This window comes from Haliotis rufescens, unplaced genomic scaffold (assembly GCF_023055435.1).
Source record: "Haliotis rufescens isolate VD_foot unplaced genomic scaffold, xgHalRufe1.0.p SCAF_4, whole genome shotgun sequence".
Taxonomy (NCBI): Eukaryota; Metazoa; Mollusca; class Gastropoda; order Lepetellida; family Haliotidae; genus Haliotis; species Haliotis rufescens.
The window spans coordinates 6,104,729-6,126,347 of record NW_025964112.1 but is presented as its reverse complement, the minus strand read 5'-3'; the positions used below and the strand labels follow the sequence as shown (position 1 = coordinate 6,126,347).

The following is a 21,619-nucleotide window of genomic DNA, read 5'->3' as shown; positions in this document are numbered from 1 at the left end:
GAGTCGTGGTGATGTGCCCGAGGCAATAAAGGAGTCGTGGTGATGTGCCCGAGGTAATAAAGGAGTCGCGGTGATGTGCCCGAGGCCATAAAGGAGTCGTGGTTATGTGCCCGGGGCAATAAAGAAGTCGTGGTGATGTGCCCGAGGTAATAAAGGAGTCGTGGTGATGTGCCCGAGGTAATAAAGGAGTCGTGGTGATGTACCTGAGGCAATAAAGGAGTCTAGGTGATGTGCCCGAGGCAATAAAGGAGTCGTGGTGATGTGCCCAAAAGGTAATAAGGAGTCGCGGTGATGTGCCCGAGGTAATAAAGGAGTCGTGGTGATGTGCCCGAGGCAATAAAGGAGTCGTGGTGATGTGCCCGAGGTAATAAGGAGTCGTGGTGATGTACCTGAGGCAATAAAGGAGTCGTGGTGATGTGCCCGAGGTAATAAGGAGTCGCGGTGATGTACCTGAGGCAATAAAGGAGTCGCGGTGATGTGCCCGAGGCAATAAAGGAGTCGTGGTGATGTGCCCGAGGTTATAAAAGAGTCGTGGTGATGTGCCCCAGGTAATAAAGGAGTCGCGGTGATGTGCCCGAGGTAATAAAGGAGTCGTGGTGATGTGCCTGAGGCAATAAAGGAGTCGTGGTGATGTGCCCGAGGCAATAAAGGAGTCGTGGTGATGTGCCCGAGGCAATAAAGGAGTCGTGGTGATGTGCCCGAGGCAATGAAGGAGTTGTGGTGATGTACCTGAGGCAATAAAGGAGTCTGGGTGATGTGCCCGAGGCAATAAAGGAGCCGTGGTGATGTGCCCGAGGCAATAAAGGAGTCGTTGTGATGTGCCCGAGGCAATAAAGGAGTTGTGGTGATGTACCTGAGGCAATAAAGGAGTCGTGGTGATGTGCCCGACGCAATAAAGGAGTCGTGGTGATGTGCCCGAGGTAATAAAGGAGTCGTGGTGATGTACCTGAGGCAATAAAGGAGTCGCGGTGATGTGCCCGAGGCAATAAAGGAGTCGTGGTGATGTGCCCGAGGTAATAAGGAGTCGCGGTGATGTGCCCGAGGTAATAAGGAGTCGCGGTGATGTGCCCGAGGTAATAAAGGAGTCGTGGTGATGTGCCCGAGGTAATAAAGGAGTCGCGGTGATGTGCCACAGGCAATAAAGGAGTCGGGGTGATGTGCCTGGGGTAATGAAGGAGTCGTGGTGATGTGCCCGAGGTAATAAAGGAGTCGCTGTGATGTGCCCGAGGTTATAAAAGAGTCGTGGTGATGTGCCCGAGGTAATAAAGGAGTCTGGGTGATGTGCCCGAGGCAATAAAGGAGTCGTGGTGATATGCCCCAGGTAATAAAGGAGTCGCGGTGATGTGCCCGAGGCAATAAAGGAGTCGCGGTGATGTGTCCGGGGTAATAAAGGAGTCATGGTGATATGCCCCAGGTAATAAAGGAGTCGCGGTGATGTGCCCGAGGTAATAAAGGAGTCGCGGTGATGTTCGTGCAAACCTAGCTGCCACCTGTCAGTGTTTCTGAGAAGCAGTCAACCTCCTGTCTGGAGGACAAAACAATTTTCACTGCATCAGTCAAAAGTTTATGTGGTTAATAAACAGGATCGTCGCAACAATTACAATGTCAGTCACCTCAAGCGTTACCAAGCCAATACGTGTTGTTGACATAAAAATAAGATGATTGGAGTTAACTGTAGCTAATTTATTATGTATACTCAGGAAGTCACTCTGATGGAACAAGAAAACGTTATGTTACCTTGTCAATGTCTTACACTGCAAGTTCACACTGCCACAGGCCTGGATAAATATTCCTTTTACAACCAATACATCTTTTAATAATATTGAAGAAATAGACAGTACAAAACGGTTTCAAAATTTCACGGTTTTGTTTTGCCAACATGTTGCCAATAGCTTTCATCCCCAAATTACTTCAGCAGTGGGGGTAACAAGGCTTGAATATGCACGTCAGTCTCAGCAGACCATATGGTCTCTGGGCTAAGGTTTCACCTGCTTAAGGTAAGTGTAGTCCGAATCATCATGGAAAGACATGTTTCGATTTTTGGACTGTTCAAAACATTTTTCAACATCAAAATTATTCTCAAGTCTTTCATGGGCATTTAGTAGTTGGTAGAACATCGACTATGATGAAGTTGTTATGGTGAACCTCATTCATCTGATGAAGTGGCAAGGAGTTGCCAGAAATGTCGTTACAAACAATAAAGAAGTGATTATTCATAAACGTTTCTTCATATCTTCATAATTATACTTATGCCAAGATGCGGCTAGATGTAAATGCTCTTTGTCATGTTTTGGTCGTTAGTATGGCTAATGGGTAGTTGCTGAGTTCGTGTTTATACAGAAACTACTTTTGTATTCGACCAATCCTAGTTTTATAAGAAACCGCAAAATAGCTACTTCCGGTTAAGAAAGATTACGCACTTGTTTTAAAATTACAGCCTATTTTCTCGTTATTTTTCACAACGATGAAAATGGCCATCGTTATATATACATGATATGATGCGCATATTAAGTGTGCATTTTTTTAGGCCTACGTATCGCTTCGGTTGCACCTTTTGTTGATATATACGCGGGCCTGTCTGCTAACTTAGCTTTGTTTCCACTTTTTACCAGGCAGAGAATTGATACAATGGAAGAACCTGCATCGTTGCCACAATCGGGTAATATTATATATTCATATATCATTGAAACTGATTTTTAAATTCTCTCAAGATCGCTGCGGAACATGTATTATTTACCGTTATTACGCTAATGTGAGGACCATATATGGCAGGTTTCAGTCTGGTTTTACTTACTGGTGTTTTGGCTGCCACTGTAGTGTCAGTTATTTTTAAATTCCGATTCATGGATTAAGATTGGAGGTAATTTCCAATATATAGTAAATACAGTCTCCAAATCATTTTGACGGGAGCTGAATGTTAGGGTATCCCTCTGAGTTTCATGTGTCACTAAAAGTATATTTTACAAGCTGAATAGGCTTGAACACCGCAAGACCAAGTCATCACCACAAATGACAAACTCATTGCTGGCTGTACATACATTTATTTCATCACAATGCAATATTCCAGTCCCTTATCTATTCCGCAGCCACAAAAAATTGAAAAATTCTGTCATTTTCATACCAATTCTGCTATCAAATTTTCATGGGCCCTAATTCTGCACACAATTCTGTTAACTTTTAAGTTTAGTTTTCGTGAATTTCATGGTTTTGCACCTGTTTGACTTGTAGCAGACGTTGTTAGGTAGAAAAGCTTATTGAAGTGAATCTCGAGATCACTGGTGTAAACATACAGACATGCATTTTCAGTAAGCATTAATACAACTCCAAAATGAAATAAATATCCGTTTTCACATTTAATACCAGCTTTCGACTCACATGTTAAAATTCTGTGTATTTGATGATTTCAGCCGAAAATGCGATTTTCTGCATTATAGGTACATGTCTGCACCAAGTGAGCATTGCTGCTAAATATTCTGATCACGGAATACAGCAGGGATTGATATCCATATTATTCATGGCACAGACTGAGGGTATCAAAATGCACTGATACTTTGATGAATTGTTACAGCCTTCATTGTTGTGCAGGCTTGTTTGGTCTGAAGTTTGTCATGTATTTTGTTGTTAAAGTTCATCATTTTTTCAGGTTCATCAACCCCAGTGACCCCCCAGCCCTCTGCTACACCATCACCTGCCCAAACACCAACCCAAACTCCACTGTCATCAGTAACCAACACACCAAGCCCAGCAGTGAAGTCTGGGAGAAGGATGCCTATCCTTGACCCGAGGAATTTGATACCAATTCGGAGGAGCTCGACCAGATCAATCAAGAGGAAAAAGTTTGATGATGAGGTTGTTGAGAGTAGTCTGGTCAAATCAGATCGCGGGCGAATCAAGATAACCCCACCACAGCCAGAGAAGCAGGAACCAGTTGTGCCGGAAGAGAAAGCACCAGCTCCTCCGCAACCTGAGAAGAAAAAGGAGCCACCGAAGAGACCTGTTGGAACAAAAACTATGGTATATACATGTAATCAGGTTTAATTTTTATGTCATGATTATGAATGCACTGCCATTAGTCACTTTAGTGTTGATTAGTCATGGAATTGTCATGACTTTTAAGATCTTGAACAGTGGGGATTATAGTGTAGAACTGGTCCCTGTTAACTTATGCCTTTTGACTCTGATGGATATGGTGGTCTGATGGACTTTGCTGATTGCATGTCCTTATGCCTTCATCATAACATGGTGTGGATCATTTCATCATGCTTTCAGTCACTTGTCCAGACTTTAATTATTTTACACATTGCTGCTATATTCTGTGAATTGGAATATTGCAGACTGTTGAGTGAAGCAACATTCACTCTCACACTGAAAACCTTGTATAGATATGAATATATTGGCAACCCTAATTCTCATTGTAAGACAGTACACCTGGTTGGAAGAGGTCTTCTACAACCCATGCTTGCCGTAAAAGGCGACTATGCTTTTCGTAAGAGGTGACTAAAGGTGGTCAGGCTCGCTGACTTGGTTGAAGCATGTCATCGTACCCAATTGTGTGGATTGATGCTCATGATGTCAATCACTGGATTGTCTGGTCCAGACTCGATTATTTGCAGACCACCGTCATATAGCTTAGCTGGATTATTGCTGATGATGGTAGAGAGGTAGAAAAGATCCCAGTATATTAACCCCTGATCAAGTACTGGATCGCTGCCTTGCATGTTCAGTATGACAAGGTGCATTCCTCATGATATGTATCTGAATTTGACCAATGTGCATGCAAGTGTCACCCACTACATGAGTTATGAATGATGATACTGAATATTCTGTTTCAGCCAACCAAGTCATCCTCCTCTAAACGAAACAAAAAACAAAAGGTAAGGAAGGTATATTGTATGTGTTTGAGTTTGTGGTGTACGTAGAGGTTATCACATGAGTGTGTTTTGTGATGGTAGATATCCTTTATTAGGAATAAACATTTATTCACACTATGCATATCTTCCTTCTTCTTTTTATGAGAAAGAGAATGATGTGACAGAGGCAATGATGCGATTGTACTGTGTTGGTCGCAATGCATGGGATCATAATTCGTGACCCATTTGTTTGGATGGTAACCAAGGTGATGCTGGGAGACTTTGTTCAAGCACGTTTTTACATAAGGATGGAAAGAAGAAATGCAGAGTGTGAGATAGGATAAGTATATAAATATACAATTTAATGTAAAATTTACAATTATCTGAATGTCACGTTGCTGTCCCATTACCATGTTTACTAGGTTTTTACATGTGACTTGGTATTAAAATCTACTACACAATCTAAAGCAGAATATTGCAACTGAGATAAACAATTTGATTGAGTTTATTTTTGAGGGCTGCTTATTTTGTTTTTCATTCATACTCAGTGTTTGGAGTGAAGGGGTCCAGGGGTACGTGAGGCTTTCTCCCATGTTACCATGGTTACTTGAATCTGGGAACCCCAAAATCCTTTTCTTTTAATATTTGGGCTATGACAAGGACCCCTTGACTTCCATGTTCAATTTGGAACACTGGTCTTTCTCCTGATCCTAGTTCATTGAGAAAGGGTAAAAATCATGAACTATGCTTGTTTAACCCTCACAGAACACGGACACTCAAACCAGTCATTTTGGACGCATAGATTGGTATTATCCTATGCGAGTAAGAACTTGTGACAAACAGTATTTCTCTCTGTATTACAGACACAAGCTCCAGCTTCGACCAAAGACCTCGGGCGATGGAAGGCTCAGGATGACCTGGCCTTAATAACTGCAGTTCAGCAGGTATGTACATCAGAACTAACCAATTTGACATCATATACAGTGATCTTCATCTCTGCATATAAAACTCTGTCTAGCATAACAGGAAACACTATTTAAATGGTAAATCATCGTTCACCCGAAGAGATTTGATGTACTGTGCAGAATACTCGAATGATGTGGTTTTCTACTGCTCATAATACTTGAAAAATCTTTATGCTCCAAAATACTCGTAAACAGTCAATTTTTAGACATAAGTGTGCAGTTGAATTGATGCGATGAAAGACCATTCACATTAATTTCACTGTTGCATTGATTGCAAGATTTACAGTGCCGATTGAAACATGATATTGAAAGAAATAACAGCAGTTGCTATTCAGTACTGTTTTTCGCCAATACAAAAGCTGCTGGGTGCCACGTAAAAAGATGCTGTAATGGATAAATGTTATTCTCAAAAACTGAACTATGATCTTGATGATGACTGAAGTTTTTGTCACGGGTTCGCAAAATATTTTATCAATGTTCTTGAGATATCAATGTAACCATATATTCTCGGCCACTATTTATTCAACTTAGTGTTACAAGACCTATTTCGTTTCAGACCAATGACCTGACTGGTGTTTACCAGGGAGTGAAGTTCTCCTGTAGATTTACTCTGAAGGAAATCCAGGAGAGGTGGTACGCCTTGCTGTATGACCCAGTCATTTCAAAGTAAGTGCATGAGTGAAGCATTTGGACAGGCATATCTGATTTCTGTATCTTGAAATAACACAAAAGAGGGGAGATCTGAATGCAAAGAAATAAAGCTATGCTGTTATGTTCTTGAGGATTTTTTTTTACATCTATGGCACCTGCACCCAAATGATGTACTGTGAAGGGCATATTGTTTTTCTGTGGCAGTTTCCTTTTCCAAGATAACAATTTTTGAATCAAGGTGGTAAAAAATGAAGATAAATCGTGTATGAAGCTGACATCTGATTGGTTAAAGAACCCATTCATTATTCACTGAGTGCACCTGATGCCATCTTGTATTATGTCTCTGAAGGTATCCACATGGCTTTATGCAAAGGGTTATTTTTATAGGATTGCAGTCACCTGATTACAAAAATTTCAAGGTAATAATTAGTCTGTTGCATCTCTGTGTTCATATTACTGCAAAATTATAACAATCTTGCACTTCAAACAGTATTAGGAAGGGTTTTTTTCTCTCAAAACTTAACAACACAAAGAACAGCTCAGAGCTACTTCCCTTTGTTGACAGGACTTGCTGATCATTCAGTTTGAAAAACGATTTATTTCATATTCTACTTTGAATTTGGAAAATACATGATTTTGATTGGTCAATCAGAGGTATCAAATCACAATGAAGCCCGTCTAATTGAAACAGCCGATTTGATGGCCACATCACCATGTTCAACCCGGAAGCTAATATTTTTAGAATAGTACTTCTTTTACAGTCATTGTAGGTAGGCATGTTTAAGTAATCTTATGTATCTGGTACTATAATAAGCGACAAAGTGCAAAGTTGCGGGTACTACAATATTCAAAGGATGTGTAGCAATACATTTCATGCAGATAGATAGAAATCTGCAAAGAGAATTTTTTTTAAGATTTGAGGACGACAGAGAGCTTGCTGTTCAGTACTTTTCTATATGCGACTGTGATGTATATCTTTTGTGTCACAATGAGCAATATGACATCATAATAGTGACGTCCAGTGTGGAACGAAATCTTTGTTTACATAAGGGGTGCCCACCTCATGTTAGCTTACAAAGTTACCGTGCTACATGCTTTCAGTGCCTGTCATAAGTTTTTGTGAAATAGTACGGTGCAAACCAACTGCTTGAGCATTCAGATCGCCGTAGTTTGTTCAAAGGCCGTTGTCAGTGATTCCGGAAATTTTAATCGACAACCCTCTCAAAATACTTGACTCAACCCACACCACTTCACTCAATATATTTACAAACACCAAAGAGTTTGTGTTTTATTTAGTCATTTTAGAATGGAAATAAACAAAATGTGTTTCAATTTAGAACTTGGTTACCTCTAGATTTTATCTGTTGCGCATTCGGGTTCCAAATTCTTATTCAAATGGTTAAATCTACAGGAAACCTAGCTCTACACTGAAAACACAGTATGTTTCTCTCCTAAATAATCATTCAGATTATGATCATTCATATCTCATCAGGGTGGTCGGGTAGCCTAGTGGTTAAAGCGTTCGGTCGTCGTGCTGAAGACCCGGGTTGGATTCCCGACATGGGTACAATGTATGAAGCCCATTTCTGGTGTCTCCCGCCGTGATATTGCTGGAATATTGCTAAAAGCGGCGTAAAACCATACTCACTCACTAATATCTCATCACCATTCACTTGCTTGGTATGGCAAATACTGATGCAAGTGGCATTAGACCAGTTTACCTGACTCACATTGGATATGTCAGTTATTTTGGTTATTCAAAAACACTATCTGAATATTTGGCCATGTGTCCAGCATGGTTAAGCAGGTCCTGAATAAATGTATGGTGGTGAACAGATATAGAGGTTATCACGCGAGTGTGTTTGGGGATGGTAAATATCCTGCATTAGGAATAAACATTGTATTTAGCGAGCCTTGGCGAGCTAAATACATAGTGTTTATTCCTAATACAGGATATTTACCATCCCCAAACACACAAGCGTGATAACCTCTTTATCATATAATTCTTTAATTCTGTGCTTCAAAAGCGCTTTCCCTCTCTCACAAATATTACCGAAACATTGTGAGTTTTCCTGGAATGCGCGCATTAATATTTATTACGTCATAGGGTAAGTGATGTGTCAGTCGGAGAGTGACAGTAGCCAATATAGTTCCAACTGAAATCTGTTTCTTATCCAGTGGCGAAGCAACATATACGCAAAACAACAATTGTTTTTGATTGCCTTTCGCGGCAATCAATCGGTCTGTCTGCTAGACTAACTATCCTTTGTCAAAGGGAAGCTACTCTAACCCTAGTCTATGAGACGTCACGGCCACGGTCAGACGTTGTTGATAGTCGGTCTGTCCTGTCATAACGTTAAGAAGTGTAGTCAGATGTACACATAGCAACAAAACGAAACAAGGTAACAATTCAAATATATTTCGGCCAAATCCAACTATTTTTATTTGGGTAGAAGGTTTCAAGCCGCAGAGGTCTACAAGCACAGATCTATATGGCTACTGATCCCGCTTGGCTAGGCCTCGTGCCCTCACAAAATTGTTTCAAAATTTATGTCTCCAAAGTTGCCAAAACTTATAAAATGCCTTAGCTACGTCACAGTTAGACAAGGATTTTCAGTATATTAGATTGTTTTTTTGATAATGATAGCAATTATCCCTGTAGTTTATCCAGATTCCCGATGGTTAATTCTGACAACAGAGCGCTTGGACTGGATCGCGAATGACGAGGGCGACGCCATGTTTGTTTATAAACAGTGAAAGTAGTCCCTACTTGACCTTTGATATTTGCATCTCTATCCGCATATGACCCCAACGGATATCGTTTTTAACCGTTGGCTTTATCCTGCTGAGAAACCTACACATTATATGATAAATGTATGTATCCAGCAGAAATCAGTGCTGTTTCTTGTTTCTAACGTTCAATTTTAGTTGGTCTGCAGATCTGTAAACAGATTTTGGGGAAAAGTCTAAGTTGGACAGTAACAATCTTAATGTTCATGAATCACATTGATGTTGTACAGACTTGCCATTCAAGCCATGAAGACATTACACCCAGACGTGGCCGGAGCAGTTCAAGCTCAAGCCCTCTACAGCACCGACGAGGAGAAACTGCTGGGAAAAATATCATCGGTTAGTTTCATCCTTCATAAGGACGGTGGGGGAACTTTGGAAAATTGAGCTCTAATTTGAAAAACCAATTGGCACTGAAGCCTTTATCAAATGCTACTGTGATTTTATGCATGTTACACACAAGTCACAGAAATAAGAAAAAACATATTTTGTCCTGTTGTTGCTAACTTGGAGCTCATTCATTATTATGTTCCTGAACTATCATTTCAATAACAATACATCGACCTGGGGAGTGAGTGAGTGAGTTGGGTTTAATGCCACTTTTAACAGTATTCCATTTATATCACTGCGTGTCAGCTTAGTGTGGGAGGAAAGCCCAAAGTGATGCAGGTCTCAGACGTTTACCACTTTGGTGAAACCCACGGGTATGGTGCTGACAAACCTAGAAACATAATCAGGGCATACCCGGATTCGAACCCACAATCCTAGGTTTCTTGCGTGCCCAAGGGATGTAACTCTGCACAGTGAATAGCGGCACCTTAGACAACTGGGCCACCTGCCTAAACCAAGTTTTTTATAGGCATTACTTAGAAATTCACGGATGACGAAGAAGACACAATTTATGGCTAACAACTTCTTTATTAACTGTAAAGGTGATGTTTCAGTATAGTCCTAAAAGTATGCCGTTGTCAAGCAAACCAGATATAAAGGACTTCAATTTCAGGATTGAAACTGCTACCAACCAACTGAAACTATAGTTGCATGTGATTTTGACTCCTCTCTTGCCTGTTTGAAGAACACTCAGCCCCAGCCGACGGTGGATGTGTTCGAGGACCTGCTTGACAAAACCCCAGACATCTTTCATCCTGCAAGAACAGCAAAGTCCCTGCACAGCCATTGGTTGCTCATGAAACAGTACCACCTCCTTCCTGACCAATCAGGTGAGAGCTTTATCACTTGTCCTTGAATGTACTCACATTACATTCAAACAATAATTTCATCATACCATTTTAGGGATGATTTGTTCACCTATTTATTCCTCTTTAAGCAGTGGTAGCATTGTTGAGTGAATAGTTTGCTTATTGTACCTCTCTTGTCCAGGACCTGGAAACAGCCAGAAAAAAAGCAATATTTACAGATTTACCCAAAATAAAATACTGGAGCCCATTCTCAAATATATTTTCTCTTGATCATATATTCAAAATAACTGAAAATACAGTGTTTCAATTTATGATAAACTGGTGCAGCCAATTATTTGGTGGTGCAACGTGATTAATTTACTTGGTTGCACCTGGTGCAGGTGGTAAAACAGAATAAAATCATATCCTGATTACATGAACTTCAACATGTTATTGTCTGGCACTGCGTTCATGCACACACAACAATGTGGTCCAACGGTGTATGTTCACAGTTCAACCCATGCCGAGAGGCGACCATGTCCTCAACCTGTCTGATGCAGAGGACATGCTCAATGATGATGATTTGAGGTGAGTTTGTTTTTACCTTATCTATATAAAGTGAAACCTTGTTAGTCTCTACCCCCTTAATCTGGAAACCCCACCTGCTCCATGGTGACTGCTGGGAAAGTACATACACAGAGGCATTTTTCAATTGCTTGGATTCATTCATTTCGAGCCTGTTAGTCCGGATAAGTTCCGGATTGTTTGGTCCTTCCCCGCATGACTGAGAAATGTGAACTCATCCGTGTAGAGAACACCTTCCCACCGTCCAAGGATCCAACACCGATATGTCCTGCACCACAGTATACGTTGTTGTCAGTGTCTATGCATCTTCCCGAGGCAAGTGAGTTAATAAAAGTCCAGTTTCCACCCTTGCCGATCTAGGCTGGTATTATGGAGTTACATTTTGGCTGGACTAACAAGTCTATGCATGGTCCAATCAAAATCGCGCACCGAAATCAAAATTCGGTTCGTAAAGTGTCATGCAGATTTCGGTCGACTGCAGGATTTGCAAAGCATGTGCACCGCTAACTAGTTGTCAACAGATATTTTCTATATCTTTTCATGTTTTTAATCAAGGTGCTCACGTTATTTGATGGACTTCGCAATGTAAGACTCGTTTTATCACAATACAGATCTTAATTATCGATCAGATCGTCTTGACTGGGGGCCACCGTTTTGTTTGAAGCAAATGCAAGTGATACGAGAAGTTGAACCTGATTGGTCAACAGGAGAGGCATAGAAAGGACATAACTCATAATAGCCACTGGTGGCGCTACGATAGAGCCCAGGAATTCCAGCCTAGTTCGGCAAGGGTGGAAACTGGACTTTTAAAGTCAGTTAACTCTCTTGCCTCGGGAAGATGGTGTCTGTGAGTCAGTAGTGGACTGGCCCGTGAAGATCCGGGGTAGATTAGGTCGTCAGCAACCCATTCTTGTCGTAAGAGACGACTATGCTTGTCGCAAGAGGCGACTATGCTTGTCGTAAGAGGCGACTAACGGGATCAGGTGGTCAGGCTCGCTGACTTGGTTGATGCATGTCATCGATCCCAATTGTGTGGATCAATGCTCATGTTGTCAATCACTGGATTGTCTGGTCCAGACTCTATTATCTACAGACTGCCGTCATATAGCTGGAATTTTGCTGAGTGCGACGTTAAACAACAAACAAACAAACCAAACAGTAGTGGACCAGTATGGGGACTATGCACACACAGTCCTAGCTGACGTATTACCCGTTGTACCGTCTGGGGACTGACGATTCCTGTCGTCCATGGATGGTAGTGGCTGTTCTTGACGCTGGCTTCAACCTGTTTCTTAAATGAGTGGGAAAGATGTGGCGATCTTGGGGTCCTGACCCGTGGTTGCCCTGGGTGTGTGGTTGATCACATGTTGTGCCAGTTTGTCGTAGGTGCGGTGATAACCAGATGGCTGTTGAATAGCGACAGTTAAACCTTCTGGCTACTTGACGTGTAGACAAACCAGCCTCGAGAAACCCAACAGCTCTTTCTCTGTCAACAGTTCATAAAAACGTGGCATCATGTAAAGTCAACAATTTTGTCCTGTTCAAAATTAAGGTCTGATCTGGAATGCAGTTGAATGATGTGTCAATTCGTTTTGTGTATTCCATGATCATTGATAATAGGGTGATGCGTTTCTAATGGATTTCAGTATAGGTCCCTGGTGATGCTCATTAACTTGATTAAAGTGATTATCGTTTTTATCATGTAGCATATTTGCTATTTGTCACGATTATTATGCATGTACAGTAACATGTATTTGTCCCATGGTGACCAGACCGCCTCCGTGGTCTAGTGGAAAGAATGTCTGCCCGGAGATCGGAAGGTTGGGGCTTTGATCCCTGATCACGTCATATCAAGACAGTGTTAGAAATTGGCACTAGTCCTATAGTCCTTGCCAAACTGCCCAATGGTAAAGGTATCATAAGGACTAGTAGAAATTTGCCATTATTAAGGGTTTTGCTATATATTATCATTATAAGGACTAGTGGACGAAAACTGTTAGTTTCAAACCCTGCAAGAGAGGGGCGGTCGGGTAGCCTAGTGGTTAAAGCATTCGCTCGTCACGCCGAAGACCCGGGTTCGATTCCCGACTTGGGTACAATGTCTAAAGCCCATTTCTGGTGTCCCCCGCCATCATAATGCTGGAATATTGCTAAAAGCGGCGTAAAACCATAACACTTACTCACTCACTCACTCACTCATATCAAGAGACGTTAAAAGATGGTACTTGTTGTTACCCTGCCTGGCGCTCGGCCAAAACAATGACTGGTCAGCACGAAGTCAGTATGCTGTGTCTGAGTGAAGTATTTATGTTTATTTTAAAGTGTTTTGGTATCGAACCACTCACCTGCAGTGCTCTCTGCACAGACACTCTATCCACTAGAACACAGAGGCGGTCTCAACTGGAAGAAGAACACAATTCAGTACATTTTTTAAAACTTCATTTAATTTTTGTTTGAAAAGATTCAAAAGCACTTGCTTTTTGTGATGCGTAGTTGCTGTGTCACTGTTCAGTAAGATGTCATGTCATCTAGAGTTCTCTAAATTAGTTTGTGACCTTTGACTCGTGCAAAATCTATGGTGGAAAACCTTTTGTTTCTCATATCAGGGCTCAGTTTACTGTTGGAAAGTTTGCACTCTCAGACAAGGTTAAGCTGTATGAACTATTCAGTTCAATAAATAGTATTGTTTTATGGAAATCGTCACTTTTCTGAGTCACCCTGTCACTGTCAGCAAGTGCCATGTCTGGAGAATTACTTGTGTGACTTGAGTAGGTGTAGTGAAATATGTCAAGGATACTGAGGTTTCAGTTGCCTCCCTTTACCTTCTTCGTCTGCATGTCCATGGTGGTCTATGCTGTTACATGTTAATCATATTGTCATTTCAGGGATGGTAGAGATGAAATACTCGAGCATGGTATGTGTCTTAAGTCTCTTTTAAAGTAAAAAAATTACTTGGTAACTGAAGGAAACAAATGATCTGCCTGTCTGTGACATGATCTTTTAATGGGATTGTTTAAATGTGTAGATTATGAGACATGATTGGATATAATACATGAACTCATTTCATTTATGATCCCCCTGGTTTGGGATTTTTGTTGTTATATTTTTTTTACGTTTTCATGACGACAAGTTGGACTTTACTGAAAATGAGGGTAGTGCTCGTTATTGGGGCAGAACTTCAAAACATTGAATATTTCTAGATGAAACTTGCTATACAGATCAGTCTAGTAGTGATCTGGTGCCTTTTGATGATTTGAGATTTTGAAAACTACTGAACAGCATTATTTTTCCTTCACTGAACTGAAGATGGGGTATAAGTGGGGTACAAGAAGCCAAACCCCATTTCTTAATTGCACCAGACCAGGGGGATATTTCATCTCCTGATGTTTCTTGTTTGAATTGCCAAGTTTATTGTACAGTGTATGAATATGTATACATGTCATATAATAAGGAAATCTGATATTATCCCCAGAACTTGCCATAGCTGACAAAAGAAATAAACGTGAAATTCGTCACCTTGAACAGGAACTGCCAAAATGGCAGGTGCAAGTTGACAGCATCACAGGTGAGAAATACACATTTGTCTTTGATATCGTGGTTATTCCTTGGTTTACTTAATTGTTTTTCAGAATACTTTTATCTTCTAAAAGATAATATATGTGAAATTTGTTGCTAATTGTAATCTATTGTCTTGCAGTTTGACTTATTGCATGCATGTATTTTGTGGTTAACACATAATTTTGCATTTGGCATAATCATGTTTATTGCTTTTTTCCACTTTTCATCATTTACCCTCTTGAATTTGCACAATTGATAACAAACAGTTTTGACTTACTTGCACAATGACAGTGATTTGTATTATTGTAGACATACATGCTGAGATTATTTCAATACTTTTCCCGTATCACATGTCAAATCGACCTGTGAAAATCTGGGGTAGAATAGGTCTTCAGCAACCCATGCCTGCCGTAAAAGGCGACTACTTGTCGTGAGAGGCGACTAACAGGATTGGGTGGTGAGGCTCGCTGACTTGGTTGATGCATGTCATCGTATCCCAATTGTATGGATCGATGCTCATGATGTCAATCACTGGATTGTTTGGTCCAGACTCGATTATTTTCAGACTGCCATCACATAGCTGGAATATTGCTGAGTGTTGCGTTAAACAACACACAAACAAACGAGCAATCATGTCAAATCATGACTCGGTGTTCTGACTTGTGGACTATTCTGTCCTTGCTATTGCAGTAGTGGGTTACAATATCAGCAGTGCTCCATGTCCTCCACTGTTTCAGGCATCAACCCCCAGGACTTTGATAACCAGACTCTGGCAGTGCTGAAGGGGAGACTGGTGCGCTATCTCATGAGATCGAGAGAGGTGAATATCTCTACACAATGTACTAAAGTCCTTGCTTAAGAAATTCCCAGGCACGTTGGGGTAGCCTAGTTGTTAAAGTGTTCGCTCGTCACACTGAAGATCTGGATTCGAATGCCCACATGGGCACAATGTGTGAAGCCCATTTCTGGTGTCCCCAGCCACAATATTGCTGAAATATTGTTTAAAGCAGTGTAAAACCATACTCAATCAAGCAATTCTCATGCTGTTGACCTATTGTATGCATAAGTTGACATTCTTTGAATTAATACCTGTGTTTTTATTTATATATAGAATCTCACCTGAATGTCTTTTGAACATTAAATATATACACAAGTCGATACAAGTGTTAAACTCCAAGCCTTGCCAAGCAATTTTAGACTTTGTCGTCGAGTATGGATATATTTGATGTCATTTGATCAATAGACATGACAGTGAGATTCTATATACCATCCAATATCATTCCTGCAACATTTTAAATTTGTAAACAGAAAATAACCGATATGTTGAGTTACTGATAACATTTGTGTATAACAGTTTTACAATTTCAAATATTAAGAGGGTTTGCAGGTGTTTTTGAGCATTTGATGCTCGCAATCTAGCTCCGACATTAGCTGGAGAATATGACTTGTTGTTGAGGGAGGGTTGTGGCTTGTGAATCCTCCATCCTTACCTTGTTGCAGATCACACTGGGCCGAGCCACCAAAGACAACCAGATTGATGTGGACTTGTCATTAGAAGGCCCTGCAGCTAAAATATCTCGGCGACAGGGCGTCATTAAGCTACGAAACAATGGGGATTTCTTCATTGCTAATGAAGGAAAAAGGCCAATCTACATTGATGGCAAACCGGTGTTAGCTGGTAACAAACAGAAGCTGTTTAATAATTCTGTGTTAGAGGTAAATATGTTTCTTTACTCAAGGGTTTGAAAAAAGCCTTGAACTTTCCTTACCTACCCCCCAAAATATTACCTAGAAATATTAAAATCAGGGGTCCAGAAACGGTCATATGAGGCTGACATGTCCGATTGGGAATCTCAAATGTCTGGTTTAAAATATTGCTTACCAGACATTTAAATTTTTTTGTCCTGACATTTTAAACAAACGGGGTCCAAATAATTGATGAGCGTTTACGTATCCCTTCAGTGAACTCAGGTGAATAAACAGGTATAACAAACTTGGTCAATAAAAGTATGAAATTTGATATAAAACATCACTAGACATGATGATTTACCATTTAAAATGTATTTCCTGCTCTCCAAGGCATTGTTTATATGCAGAGATTAAGATTACCGTGTGTATTTTCTCGTAAACTAAGCCGGAAATAGCAATCAGCTGTGCACACGTTTCCTCCCAATCTACCGGTGATTCAGTTAAAACGTATAAGAACCATAAGCGTAGCACTTTGGTACAGATGGTATGCAGGATATTTTTTGACGTGTGGAATGATTTTTTACCAGTCACCGTAGGGATTTCCCGCGCTACATGTGTTTCGATTGCGAAAACGTTATGTTGACATTTAGTAGTCAAATAGCCTCAAATATGACTTTTAGCGAGTCGCGGTACGGCATTTATGATATGTGTATCCATTCTCTTGCAACTAAAGTTCGTTGCAAGGCGTCAATAGCGGTAATCTGACTGTGGTTGCTGTAAATAACGGTGAGTTGTGCGATCCACTGATCACTTCGCATATGATTTCGCCGAAATTATTGTAAACATTATTATAATTATTGAATGAAATTTTGAATATAATTAATAAAATATACTGCAAACATTATTCCAGGTAAACAATGAACAAAATATTATAATAATAGGATTAAATTGCGTACTTCAGTTCGAAATTGTTGACTGGTATTTCCAGTGTTACGTGATCGCTGTGATCAGCTGATAATGTTTTCTGAGATGGGGGAAAACATTGTGTCATTGGAAAACTTGAGTTTATTAAATTAATGTTAGTAACTTTTGGGAGCCATGCTTTACCGCACGCTATAACCGAGTTAGCGCTATATTGAAGCGCGCAATAATGAGGGAACACTGAACGTAACAACTTGTAATGTGTGTGAAAAGTTGTACTAAAATACGCTATTTGAAGGGGGCGTGGCCTAAATGCAAATGTCCGATTGGGATTTTAAATTTTCTGGACCCCTGATTAAAATATCTCTTTCTTTGATAAAAACTGTTGAAGTCTATTAAAAACTGACAATGGAGTTATGTCCCTTCCGCTGATGCACTGCTTCTGTTATAGGGGAAAAGGCCCAAAGTATAATTATGTGTTTTGTATATATGGTGGGATGGTGTGCTTGGTCAAATCCATGGCCTTGAATAAAGGGGAAGGAACCTTGGAAAGGTCTAGAATTTTGTGACTGAAATTCTGTACTAACCCAGTAAGTATATTTTTGATGTGAGACAAAAACTGTACAGACAGTCTGCCCCCATTTTAAGAGGACCGCTGGTTATGAACACCATCATATAGGAGTTGTGAGGTCGTTGATGAGAAAGAACTTCCCAAGAAAGAACTTCCCAAGAAATTAGAAAGTTACCTCCCCTGGGTTGACCAGAGCAAGAAGACAGAACTGGGGGGTCTCGGGAATGAACCTGGAAAAAAAGAAGCATGCAGACTGTTTGATTAAAGGCATCACAGGGTTTCACTGAGACTAAGAAAACTGAGTGTCATGACTGCAATTGTTTTGTCATTAGCACAATTTAGAGATATTGATTTGCACAAAATGGATATTAACAAAACAAAACATTGTGGACATTGTGCTAGATTAGAAATGATTAGAAATATACAATTGTGTAGGAACTAGTTACCGGTAGTACTGACTGATATAAATAATAACTTTGAAAATCGGATAAGCAGTATTTTTTATGGAAAGCACTTCAAATATGCAGGATAACTATGTCATGGTGAAATAAAATATGAGTTTGCAGATTTGAATCAAACTTGCCAGGACTATCAGTTGGCCCGAACCTAGCTTCCTCAATAAATTTGATAATGGTGATGTTTATATTGTAACTGACCATTAACATTTTCCTTATCTTTCTTTCAGATCTCATGTTTGCGTTTTACATTTCTGATGAACCAAGACCTGATAAACGTCATACGAGCTGAAGCTCAGAAGATCACACCACCAACATCATGACCATCTTGAACATTAGCTTCATCATTGTCTTCTTCATAATCATCCACCATATTCATACAAAATGTGCAGCTCTTCCTTACCTTAAAGTCACGATCACAATATTAGTGGAGCAGTCTGATTATAAGAAGCTTCAGAATACAAATATCACTAAAACATTTCCACATGCTGTTGAGGAGCATTGAGATTGACAGCAGTCATGGAGTCACGGCAACAATCTGTTCTGTGGAGGAAAGTGATGAGAAGACTGAGACAGCTATGCTGATATTGTCTCAGTGGCGGCCCCGTGGCCTCCCTGTGAATTGAGTTCCTTGTCCGTATTCTGATCAGTCTTAGGTCCGAATCCCAGATTTACCCTGATAGTGTTCCTTGGTCTACTAGAACTTGACCTGCAATCTTAAACCCTTCTAATTCATTTTTGCTAACTAATACATCACACATTTGATTACCATGATGTAATACAAATAGGTCATTGTCCGGTGATCATTTGACATTCATTCTAACTCATCGTCAAAGTGACCTAGACAGGCATTAGTACCCACAGTTCCTAATGTCATGGTCACATCTATGTAAGAATACGAAGTCTATCTCTTCTGATTACCAAGTGGTTACTGACAAAGAATGGGAGTCATGTCTTCTGTTGCATGATAAAGTTCATGGGATTTCATGGGACTGTTGAGACAATCTGAGGTGGACTGCTGCCCTTTTAGGTAGCTAGGGTTTGCTGTACACTGCAATTTAGTTCTGTTTCACTCATGATGGACAGATGCAGTAGGAATGAACTCTGAAACATGTTCATGAGATGTGATTTGCCTAGTATGGTAGAAAACATGTCCATGCTGATGATGTGTCTTTGGTGGGACATACCCTGATGCATTGATGGAGGAACTACCGGTGCACATGTATTAGAATGATGGAAGATGAGGAAAAGCTGAATTTCTCTGCCTTTGTTGACGCATTTGTTATCTGTTATTTGTTGACATTATTGTATATGGTGTATGAAAGACTTCCATACCAATCATGACAAAAGAGTTTTGTATGATCATGATTGAAAGCCGCCTTTAGCCTGCCTAGGACATGATGTAGTGAACAATGACATGCATCTTAAGGGGAATGTTTGTTAATTTGTTGTATCAATGTCATTTTATGGTAATGATACGTTTTGAACTGCCTTCAAAGTTAGCTTATTTCCTGAAGATTTAGAATCGGTAACCTAATGGAACGAAGTGCTGAGTGAATCATGGCGGTGTTCTCTGTACAGTTAAGTGGTTAGACCACTCACCCTCATGTGTGAAGGAGACTTTGTCAGCATCAGTACGATTGTGTAAGGAATTCTAAACAACTAAAATGTTCAATCTTCATTCAGGCAGAGACTGGGTCCTCTGATAGAAGTATTATAAGGGTACCAGTTTAAGGTGTTTATGGGTGGTGGGGTTAGTGGTTAAGCATTCGCTCGTCACCTCGAAAACACAGGGTCAATTCCCCACATGGGAGCAATGTGTGAAGCCCATTTGTGGTTTCTCTGCTGTCATATTGCTGGAACATTGCTAAAAGCGGCGTCAAACCATACTCACTCACTCGCCCAAGATGTTAAATGAATTTTTTATTTTTATTTTTTGGTCCATTTTCCAAAGGTCACATACCCCTGCTTATTTTTCTGACTACCCACAGTTAAACAATTTGCTCAATTGATTCAAGTTTCTTGGGCAACACCTCTATGACATCATGTAGTGACCACAACAAAAGATTTCACTGTTACACAATTCCTTCTATGTGAGGCTTACAACTTATCAATCAACCCTGTTGAAATTATTCCTCCTTAAAGCTATTAAAGTGTTTTTGCTGGAATATTGCCGAGAGCAGCATAAAACATGTCTCAAACAGAATCAGGAAACTTGACTCTGTTTATGTCTGTGTCTTAGCATGTCAACTACACAGAAAATACTGTGGTTCACAATTATCTGAAGATTAGTTAAAGTCACATGGTGTGATAATGCTGACCTGAACACTTGGAGTGGAAGACTATTGAATGTGTAGGAAAGATACACTGCCTTATGAAATATTGTGAAATCATTTTGTAATAAATGTCTTAATGATAAACAGTGTTGTTGTTATGTTGATGGCAAGATGTGACTCGTGTTCCTTGGATGTGTGGCCCAGCTGTCCACATTTCGCTTTACAGTGATGGGTAACAATGATGGAGGGCTGAATCCCAGATTTGACATCAGTTTGTTTCTAGGTTTGCCTACATCACACCCCTGCTTGTGGGTTGTTGTCACACGTCCTGGATAACTGCAGACTTTCCTCCCACACCAAGCTTACAGGCAATGATATGACCGTGTTACTGTCACTCTGAAATATGTCGTTAAACTGTCCCTCCCTCACTCACTCACTCTGAGATTTTGTGTGGAGATTTGATATTTTTCCAGCTACAGCTACAAAACTAGATATTCTCTCTTAAAACTATGAGCCTGAATTCTTTTTTGTGTGGAAAAACGGCTTGCAGCAATGTAATTTTTGTGGCAGGCATAATTTTATTTAACAGTCTGAAATATTTTGGGGACATTTTTTTTTATATTATAAAATCCCAGCCCACCTGAATATCAAATATATTTGAAATCTCAAATAATGTTGTTATCTTAAGTTCCCAACACCCTTACAACCATGCACTTGTTGACAGTTACATGCTGTGGGGATATGAGACATGCACTTAAATTATTAAATGTTCAAATCACATAACTTCTGTTTTCCAATTGATTATTTACAGACCGCCATCACAAAGCTGAAATACTGAGTGCAGCGTTTAACACCAAACAAACAAAACCCATATTTAACATTTCTAACATCACCCTGTCCGTTTGGTTAAAATTCCATTTTAGCGCAGTTAAATCTACAGGGTACTTATCTCTACATTGAAAACATAGTATGTTTATCTCCCAAGTACACACGTGCGACTCACGGGATCTGGTGGTCGGGCTCACTGACTTGGTTGATGCATGACATGGTATCCTAATTACATAGATTGATGCTCATGATGTCAACCACTAAAGGGGCGGTCGGGTAGCCTAGTGGTTAAAGCGATCGCT

At 40.2% G+C, this 21,619-nt stretch overlaps 1 protein-coding gene across 1 annotated transcript; it reads left to right on the top strand.

Moving 5' to 3' along the window:
• The first annotated feature begins 2,348 nt into the window (after positions 1-2,348).
• On the top strand, positions 2,349-20,633 carry LOC124143024 (microspherule protein 1-like). The gene is made up of 13 exons (XM_046511806.2): positions 2,349-2,659; positions 3,644-4,014; positions 4,833-4,874; positions 5,714-5,794; positions 6,372-6,481; positions 9,487-9,595; positions 10,332-10,476; positions 10,947-11,022; positions 13,905-13,933; positions 14,492-14,584; positions 15,315-15,397; positions 16,078-16,293; positions 18,444-20,633. Exons 1-13 carry the CDS (start codon positions 2,629-2,631, stop codon positions 18,534-18,536), a joined length of 1,479 nt encoding a protein of 492 aa, XP_046367762.1. The 5' UTR covers positions 2,349-2,628; the 3' UTR covers positions 18,537-20,633.
• The last annotated feature ends 986 nt before the right edge of the window (positions 20,634-21,619 follow it).